This window comes from Gavialis gangeticus, unplaced genomic scaffold (genome assembly GCF_001723915.1).
Source record: "Gavialis gangeticus isolate Ggan-Ray unplaced genomic scaffold, GavGan_comp1, whole genome shotgun sequence".
NCBI lineage: Eukaryota > Metazoa > Chordata > Crocodylia > Gavialidae > Gavialis > Gavialis gangeticus.
Window position 1 is genome coordinate 111,238,699 of NW_017729025.1, and position 10,375 is coordinate 111,249,073.

At 45.7% G+C, this 10,375-nt stretch overlaps 1 protein-coding gene across 1 annotated transcript in view; it reads left to right on the forward strand.

Moving 5' to 3' along the window:
* ABTB2 (ankyrin repeat and BTB domain containing 2) overlaps positions 1-10,375 on the forward strand; it is a 205,336-nt gene that overhangs the window by 172,339 nt on the left and 22,622 nt on the right. The window contains exons 4-5 of the mRNA XM_019519408.1: positions 1,424-1,576; positions 6,686-6,851. Coding sequence (XP_019374953.1) covers positions 1,424-1,576; positions 6,686-6,851 — 319 coding nt within the window. The remainder of the gene's footprint in view (positions 1-1,423; positions 1,577-6,685; positions 6,852-10,375) is intronic.

Consider the following 10,375-nt stretch of genomic DNA (forward strand, 5'->3'; position numbering starts at 1 on the left):
CTGCACTTAAGCAGTAGGAACCAGCAGCATACCTATAGGCTGGGGAACTCCCTTCTCAAAAGCACGGTGGCAGAAAGAGATCCTGGAGTCATTATCGACTCCAAGATGAACATGGGCTGACAACGCGAGGACACAGTCAGTAGGGCTAATCGTACCTTGTTCTGCATCCACAGATGCATCTCAGGCAGGGCCAAGGAGGTGATCCTTCCCCTCTATGTGACACTGGTCAGGCCACAGCTGGAGTACTGCGTCTAGTTCTGGGTGCCACACTTCAGGAGGGATGTGGCCAGCATCGAGAGGGTCCAGAGGAGGGCCACTCGCGTGGTCCAGGGACAGCAGGGCAGGCCCTTCGAGGAGAGGCTACAGGACCTGACCCTGTTCAGCCTCCACAAGAGAAGGCTATGGGGGGACCTGGTGGCCGTCTATAAATGTACTAGGGGGGACCAGTGGGGATTGGGAGAGACCTTGTTCCCCCAAGCACCTCCCGGAGTAACAAGGAATAACGGCCATAAGTTGCTAGAGAGTAGGTTTAGCCTAGACATCAGGAGGCGCTACTTCACTGTCAGGGCAGCTAGGATCTGGAACCAACTTCCAAGGGAAGTGGTGCTGGCTTCTACCTTGGGGGGTCTTTAAGAGGAGGCTTGATGTTTACCTGGCTGAGGTCATTTGAGCCCAGTTTTCTCTCCTGCCCACGGCAAGGGGTTGGACTAGAAGATCTACAAGGTCCCTTCCGACCCTCCTTCTATGAATGCATGAAAACATAGCTCTAGCATTACTATAGACATCTAGAGAGACAACTGTGTCAAAATGTAAGCATGGGCTTCAAGTGTGCAAGACTGAGTGAGAAGAATCACCAATATTGAAAATACAATGCAAATGTCAAGGGAAGAACTGCATAAGCTTGGCTAATTGGGGTTTTAAATGATCATAGGTATTTTCAATGTCATTTTAATAAATCCAGGTGCTAGAGACACCAGAGGCAAGTACTATATAAAACGCATACAAAGTGCTGGAAGTAGAACCCTTCAGCTCCAAGAACCCAGGCCACCACAACTTCCCCTATAGCTAATAGCAGCAGCAGAGAGGATAAGGTAGCCCCTTATGCTCTCTGTGAGCCAGGCTCCAGAAGTTAACGTCCTTCACACAGTCACTCACAACATATTTCCATTTGAATAAAATAGTAGTTCAGGTTAGCAGGGTTGAGCTGTCAAAGCTAACATCCCACCTGCAGTTCCTTCTGCCTGTCAAACTATCGGTCAGTCTGGCTCAGCTAATCAGACAGAGCATGCCTCTGAAAGAGGAGTGTTCTTCTGGACTGTTCCTCAGCCTTTGTGTCCAGGAAACTATGAAGTATGTTTTTCCCCTGCAGTACAAGATTACAAGCTGGCGTTAACTGTAATGGGTTTCTTCACTCTTTGCACAGGCCCTTCATGCTTCTGCCCCCGCTGATGGAGTGGATGCGTGTGGCCATCACCTATGCTGAGCACCGGCGCAGTCTAACTGTGGACAGTGATGACATCAGGCAGACAGCCAGGCTGCTCTTACCAGGATTGGACTGCGAGCCACGGCAGCTAAAGTACGTGGGCACATTATTAGTCAGTTTTAACACTAGGGACACTTTGGCTTTCTGTAACACCTTCCATCCTAGGAGGACTTCAAAGTGCTTTATAAATATCATTGAGGCCTTTGAGCTAAAGAAGGTTTAGCTTGATTTTTACAGATGAGGCACAAAGAGATTGTGACTTTCCCTAGGTTACCCATGAAATCTGTAGCAGCCAGGCTTGGTATACAAGCATTCTGTATCATGGGCACAAGCACACAGTCATTCTTCATTTCTTAAGCTATCCTAGTGATGAGCCTTATAAATACCTTCTAAAGATACAGAGCCATCCCCTTGCAGGGACTGCCTGCAGATGTAACCAGGTTTGCTAGCACTCCCTCCTGCTTCACTCCTTGTTCCTGTTCTGCTAGGTTCACTGATTCTGATACCATGCAGCTGTTTTTTGGATACCACAAGCCCTAGCTAGAAATCTTCATGTAAGCACAAGCTGACTAGTTCCTCCTCAGATTGACCCATTTAATTACCTCTGAGTTTGCAATGGGCACATTAGTAGCCATAGATAATACGTAGTATTTTAACATAGTCTGTAAGGAGTTGTTTCTTGCAGGGATTTTGTGTGTGGAGGAGGGAAGTACTGCAGTGGGGGGTGCAGTGCTTTAAGTGACAACTAGGTTCTTTCCTGGACTCTTTCCACAGGTTTTCCCTGGGGTCTTGGAGAAGTCATGACTCAGTTTCCCCATTTTTAAATTAGAAGTTAATATTTAGCAACCTTAAAATATAATGCAAACCTAGACTAAATAATATCTGGAAAAGGCTTTTTTTTAATTCCCAGATGGACTGCACTGCAGAAGGGCAAATTATTGTCATTTTCTCTGGCAAGTTTCACGGATTTCCTTTCAATCTTTCTTCTGGATTGAGCGTAATGTTGAAAGCTCTGTCCAAGACCTCCCACTTCAAAGCCATTCTGTACACTCTTAATCTCCACTCTGTTTTTTGTGATTTGGGGATTAGTATGTGGGACACAGATGGTTCCTTAATTTCTAGATTATATTTAACAAAAAGAGGAAAGCCTGTTTTCAGGTTCTGTAAAGAACTCAGTTGAAATAAGTTAAAGGGAGATTCCTGGATAAAAACTTTGTGGAGAGGGAGTTAAGACTGCAACTTTACACTAATAATTTAAGGTTAAAAGCCTTAACATTGTAATTATCAAACAAACTCATCATTAGAAACCCAGGCAATTCAAAGAAGATTAAATATTAATTGAAAGAAGAGGACCCAGGGTTTCCACCGCAGCAGGAATGTAATCCCTTTAGATTGTTTGTTAAGAAGGATGCTTCAGAACTGAAGGCATGAGAAGGCACCTGATGGAATTCCCTATCCAGACTGTTCTTACTACTGGGGAAAAGAAAAATCTGCAAGAAAAACCTGGCACTCTTCCTTCTCACACCCACCTATACTCCCCTGCCCTTTACCAAACCTGTCCTATGCAAGGATTACATCTTTGCTTTTCTCTTCTCATGTTCTCATGACAAGATATTTTGCAGAATTTGCAGGTTTGGTAGAATCTGACAGGACCATGCCATGAGTGCTTCTGCTATGACACGGATGGGCAAAATACAGCTCATGGGCTGGATCCAGCCCACCAAGGGATTTTATTCAGCTTGCTGGTGCAGGTGCAGGGGACAGCCCCAGCTCTGGCACATGCAACTGGTCCCGCTGCCCCCAGGCGCACAGCAGGACTGGGGCAATGCAGCAGCCAGACTCAGCTTCCTGGCAGCCCCAACAGTGGCAGCTCCTTCCAGTTGCTGGCGCTGCGAGACCTATCCCCGCAGCCCAGGCACCCTGGCCTGTCCACTCCACAGCCCCTGCTGGGGAGACCAGATGGAGTAGGCAGGCAGGGTCTCTATGGAGACTGGCCAGGACCCCTGCAGGCAAGGCATGCTTAGCTGGGTGGATGGGATGGGGCTGCAGGCAGGAAGCAGGGTGGGCAGGTGGGACTGTCAGGGGCTGGGATTGTGGGGTGGGGTTAAAGCCACAATCTGCTCCCCACACGTCCCTGTGACAAGTGCTAGTTCCACAGGTAGGGACTTGCAGGAAATGGATTGCAGCTGTGCCCCAGACCCTGGCCATGCACTGCCACTGCTCCATGATCCCGGCCTCAATCCTGCCCCTGGAAGCTGCTCCCAGCCCACCCGCAACACCATCCCATCCACCCAGCTGAGCACACCCTGCTCACAGGGGTCTTAGGCCTCTCTCCGTGGAGACCCTGCCCACTCACCTGCACGCTCCATCCAGCACCCCCAGCGGTGGGTGCAGGGTGGACAGGCCAGGGCCAGATGGAATCAATTGTCTGTCCCCCAACCCAGCCCACCAAAATAACTTAAATGGCCCTCCATCCCAAATAATTGCCCATCTCTGTGCTATAGCCTTGAACTTGTAAACTCTGGGCTGTTAATCCTGCACCTTAGCAGCCATGCCTACCCAGCCCACCCCACAAGGGCTTAGGTGATGCACTATAAATCATTCTATATAACCAAGGCACCCCATGCTTTAAAGTAAAGCGCATGGTGTTTGCAGTACAAGACAGAACTCATGAAACAGATGTGAGCTTCAGAAACTGTCCCAATCCCCTGTTGTAAAGCTGTATTCGCAGAGACCTAAAGATTTACCAGGATGGGGTTTTCTCAAGCCAGACATATTGTCTGCTGCATGAAAGATTTAACAAAACAAAACAAAAGAATTACAAAGAAAGAAATGTGCCTTTTACACTGCTCCTTTCTCATTAAAAGCTGGCAATTGGACCTATTGGTTACAGCAGGGACATCCAATCCCAACTTTGGCTCAGGAGCAATATGTGCAGTCAGTGTTAACTAAAGAACTGCAACATATATGGCCCTGCATGAATTGTGGCAAACACTCCAGTTCAAAAAAAACCTTTGCTACATTAGTTAACATAGAGAGAGAGAGCACAACCATTGCATATTCATTAGTACAGAAAAAAATGTACCCAGTACATACTATAAAAAAAATGGTGACATTAAGCTGAAGAGCTGCAGTCTAACTATTGTTAGGTTAGAGCAAATGGCAGGGAGGGACCCATAACTCTTGGGTGCGGTTCCCAAATCTATCCTTACCTCTCTGTGAGCTCTTGCAAGTTACAGCTGCTCTGTCACATTGCCTAATTTGCAAAGGTAGATGACGGTCCCATTTCACAGTATCAGCTAATGTTTGTTCAGATCCTTGGATGAAAGGCAGTTCTGAAGGGCAAAGTATTGTTATGACTTTTGTCCTGAAGCTCAAACTTATTTATTTACCCCTGATAAAAAATCCTTAGACAAATAGCCCTTTAGAGATCTCATTGTGTGTGGCAGTGGCTAAGCATTTTTGATCTAGTGCTCTCAAAGTATTATTTTAAACTGATCTGTAAACATCTTCACCACTCTGCCTGACCGTACCTGCTAAGCATGGACATAAACAGAGAGAGATTGAGAAGGCCTGTGACTGTGAGTAGAGCTCTACTAAAGATTTAAAGGGATACCATTCACTTAAATACTGCACCAAATACCTAAGATTACTGTAACTAGTGATTGTCAGCCAGGGTAGTGAGATCCTTTAAAGGGTACCCTGAGGTGCTACACAATATTAACATTGTTAGGTGTGCAAATACTTGCACATGATTCACAAGGTAAACCCAGAGATTTAAAATAGGAATCCAGAGGGTCAAAAACTTTCTGACCTGTTGTGGGTTTTCTGAGTTCTTTGCAACAGAAACATTTCTCACTCATTTTTTCCAGTCAAAAATGAATGAAAGGTAAGAGTTGGCATTTTCCAAGGGGTGCCTTAAGTCTCACGAGAGGTACCTAAAATCTAATGAGGGATGCCTTGATTTTATCAAGGGGTGGCTTGAGTATGAAAAAGGCTGAGAACCACTGATCTCATTACTCTGTTGTCTCAGGCAGCTTTTGAAGGCATCCTGTCTTAAATCATAATAGTCTCCCTGTTTTGTTCCTATTTGATTCCTCATCGGTGTAACTCCTGCTTGTCGGTCATGGAAGTCCTTGTCTGATAGTTGGCTGTGATGCTGCGCTGGCCTCCCAGTGAGATTGGCCACTAGACTGTAGGGACATTTTGCTAACTGGGCAAGTCTGCTGTGACATCTGGTCACCATTTGTCATCAACCTTAAGTAAGCCCATTGCAAGGTCACAAGCATAAAAAGTGACTATACAAGTTGGATACCTTGAGTGAGTTCCATGCAGAGCCACCTAAGTAAAGTGATGATTGTATTGCTTATCTGGCAGGCCACACGGAGTTTCCAGAGGAGGTTAATATGTTGGAAGAGTCTCATTTTTCAAAGGAACTTGGCAGCCATGTACTGCACCAGCTGGGAGTTTGCACAAGAGCCCATGTTAAGCTGGTCTGCCAGTAAAAAAAGCAGCAAATTCATTCTGAAATAACAAAGTGGGGGTGACTGTGTCAAAGCCCAACTGAGATGGGAAATGCCTACAACTTGGCATTGCTTCTTCAGTGCAGGAGAGACACTTCCAGGTTCAGAATCCAGATGTCTCTCAAAAGACAAGCAAAGGATTTACAATAAATTCTGGGCTCCTTCTAAATAAAATAGGACCATTTTGGCAGCCATCAAGAGAATGAGAATGAAAAGAAAGGAACCTCTTAAGAATATAGATCCCCTTGGTATGTTTTATTGAAGTGAACTAGAAAATATTGTATTACCTAAAAGAGGATATGGGCAATATACTGGAGGCTAAAAAAATTATGGGGATAAGGTGATGAACACCCTGCATCATAGCCAAATTCTTCCTTGGGAATAAAAGCTATGATCTTACATAGAACCATAATGATTTTTAGTCAAAGAGCTATAGTCATAATTTTATTTCTGTGTTGTTTCTGCCTCCTCTTTCTGTCTTCCTCTGAATGTGATTTCATAATAATCCGATACACTATAATTATATATCAAGAAAAAACACTTCTGGAAGAGTAAAATAGAAAATCTAAATAATGAAATGGAAAGTCATATTGAAATGCTGTAATATCACTAATTACCTATGTTAAATCTAAATACTTCAAAACCTATGGCTGCACCTTTTGGCCTTTGTCTTCTACAGGCCTGAATGCTGTTTTAGTTCCTTCCGAAGATTGGATGCTAAGGCTGCCACTGAAAAATTCCAGCAGGACCTGGGTTTCCGAATGTTAAACTGTGGAAGGACAGATCTTATCAACCAAGCTATAGTAGCTCTGGGACCTGATGGGGTTAACACAATGGATGATCAGGTATGGCAGAAGACCCAGCAAAGTTTCCTTTGTGTGAGCAGATTACATGTTTTTCCTATGTAGCCAAACCAGTGAAGGGTATTGGGTATATTTTTTCTATCAGACCCTTTTTAAGTTCTGGCTTAGGCTTTAACTCTGAAAATATGTTTATCACAAGCAGCTTCTGAAATCTTTTGGGTGAATTGATATATATCACTTGGGATGCAATTTTCATCCCCTTTATGACATGTCTCAGGCAGACATGGAGGACTGATTAATACTGCATAATGACAGGAAGGCTAGATTTTGTCTTACACCTAAGTACTTGGTGTGTAAACATCCCTAAGTGTTTTCTGTCAGTGACTTTCACTTAGAATCACAGAAAAGTAGGGGTGGAAGGGACTTCAGATGGTCTACTAGTTCAGTGGTTCTCAACCTTTTCTGTACCAGGACCCATTTGTAAACATCAGTGGCCAGCCCCGACCCAGTGCCCCTCACTCACAACCCACTGCCTCCCACCCCCAGGCCCCAACCCCTCAGTGTGTGGGGCAGGGGGTGAGTATGTGGGGCAGGGGAGGCCCCAAGCAGCCCCTTGCAGGCTGCAACTGCCAGCCTGCAAGGGAAAAGCCACAGTTTCCCATATTTTCCTTTACAGGAGAATCCAGTTTTTAAAGTTTGTTAATCCATTTTTAAACTTTGTTCACAACCCTTTCATATATTCTTGCCACCCACTTTTGGGTTGCGCCCCATGGGTTGAGAAACAGTGTCCTAGTTCAATCTCCTGCTCAAGGCAAGATCGTGTTTATCTAAACCATCCTATATGGCGCTTATCTAACCTGTTCTTAAAACTGTTTGAACAACCCTCACGCAACTACCAGGCACAATGCCCCAAGAACACCCTAACCTAACAAAGCAGGAGACTGAGGGCACTGCCCGTGTCTTGTTGCTGCAGCACAAATCCAATCCAGGTCAGTGATGAATGACCAAAAGGCACTGTCATCTGATAGCTTTCAGGTGGTCTGTATGTTCTTAGTGGGGTGCTCTCAGTTTAGTTCCCAGTGGTCTTGCACATCACAGATAATGACTTTGTTGGAAGCTATACCAGGCAGAAAATTTCTGTCTTCTCAGATCTGGACCGCTGCATTTAGATCAGATAATTTGGGAAGACTTTTACTACTACTGCTCCAGCTGCCTCTGTCCCTTGTATGGGCTTCCTTCTCCAGGGTATTTTCCCCTGCACAGAATTCCTTTGTAATTTTAAGAATGATGTTGGAGGCATGATGGTCCAGAAATCATAAGAGAGGCAAGGAAAGACTTGTTGGGGTGACATCTTTTATTGGACCAACTATGTATTTGGGATAGCATTAGATGAGGTTTCGAATGCAAGGCATTCGTCATCAAGAGACCACCTCTATTTATCAGGAGGCCTCATGAATAGTACCTTACGTTCATAAGCTTGTCTAACTTTATTCCAAGTACATAGTTGGTCCATTAAAGGATATTGCCCTAAGTAATCCTTGCCTGTGTAATTTTAAGTAGTTCTTTCAGATGGCAATATAGCAGTTGAGGCAATGAGTAGGAGCTGCCACTGGTCAAAGACTGTAGGATAACTCACAGAAGCAGAGAAGTTTTTTAACATATTGCAGAGTGTCTACAGAAATTATAGTTTCATAGTTTCTAGGGTCGGAAGGGACCTGAGCAGATCATCTAGTCCGACCCCCTGCCATGGCAGGAAAGAGTACTGGGGTCAAACGACCCAACCTCCTCTTAAAAACCCCCAGGGTGGGAGCCTGCACCACCTCACTTGGAAGCTGGTTCCAGACCCTAGCCTCCCTGACCGTGAAGTAGCGCCTCCTGATGTCCAACTTAAACCTTCCCTCTGCCAGCTTGTTACCGTTGTTCCTGGTCACTCCTTGCGGCGCTCGGGGGAACAGGGACTCCCCTAGAGCCTGCTGATCCCCCCTAACCAGTTTATAACAGGCCACAAGATCCCCCCTCAGCCTTCTCTTTTGAAGGCTGAACAGGTTCAGGTCCCGCAACCTTTCCTCATAGGACCTACCCTGCTGTCCCTTGATCATACGAGTGGCCCTCCTCTGGACCCTCTCCATGCTGTCCACATCCCTCTTAAAGTGCGGTGCCCAGAACTGGACGCAGTACTCCAGCTGCGGCCTGACCAGTGCCGCATAGAGGGGGAGGATCACCTCCTTGGACCTGCTCGAGATGCATCTGTGGATGCACGACAAGGTGCAGTTGGCCTTCCTAGCAGCCTCCCCACATTGCTGACTCATGTTCATCTTGGAGTCAGTAATGACTCCCAGATCCCTTTCCACCTCCGTGCTGACAAGAGGGGAGTTCCCCAGCCTGTATGTATGGTGCCCATTGTTATGATATTGATGCAGCTTCAAAAATACTCACACCCCCATTGGTCTTAAAAAAATTGTGCACAAACAAGCATATCCATGCAAATTGGGTAGACAGAGCCAGTCTATTAGGTGTGCAATTATCTAATGCACATATGCAAATACAAAGGATCTTATGGGTAAAGTGGCAATAGGCTTATTCTTGTGGAACAGTTTGGAAGATGATGAATGCCCCTATTAAAGCTGTACAGATGGCTCCAGTATGTTTTGTTTCATGAGATCTGCCACTTGTTTTCTTCCTTACATTTTTGTGTTTGCAGGGCATGAAGCCTACAAGACTTTTGTTCTTTCAGAGCAGATCTTTGATATTGTTGCCTCTGATATTTTGTTCAGTGACCTGCTGAAATGTGTATCCTCACACCAAAGAAATCATAGCCCAGTCCTACTGCTCTTGACTGAGGTTTTTTCTTTTCCCTTCAGCCAGCCAGAGGGCTGGGGGTTGTTTTTCAGCCAGGCTCCGTGCTTTGAAAGGTTTTGCTGACAAGTCGAGGTTTAAGACTTTTTGTTGTCACCTATTTACAGTCTCGTTATCAACCTCTTGATGTCATAATGTTGACAATCCTGTTTGAGGATGTCATTAAACAAGACTGATGCATGTATGTAACCCTGTGCTCGTGTTTACTTTGTGCACTCATTGGTCCCTGTTCTCCTCCAGTCCAGCGTTCTGGTGTTTTCACTGGCCTCGGAGGACCGGAGGAGTTTACCTAAGGAATAAAGCACTGTTTTGGGATTAGTTACTTTCCCACCCTCACTGGTGCTGAGGACTGCTGCTTCTGTTGCATTGCCAGCAAAAGGAGCAGGGGAGGGGAGGGCAGGGAATCAAAACCTTGGGTATACAAGTGGTTGGTGCCTCTTTTTTTATAATAGGAGATATGGAAAACTGGCTTAGCCTGGAAACAGAACCCAGATCTACTTTACAACAGTGGAATGCTAACCACAGCCAACTGGCAAACCCAGTTTCATAGTTGGTAGGGTCATAGATTCATAGATTAAGGGTCGGAAGGGACCTAGTAGATCTTCTAGCCCGACCCCCCGCCAGGGCGGGAGAACAACAAAAACCCCAAAAAGAGAAATGGGACTCAAACGAGTCCAGCTAGGTGGGCATCCAGCCTCTTCTTAAAGACC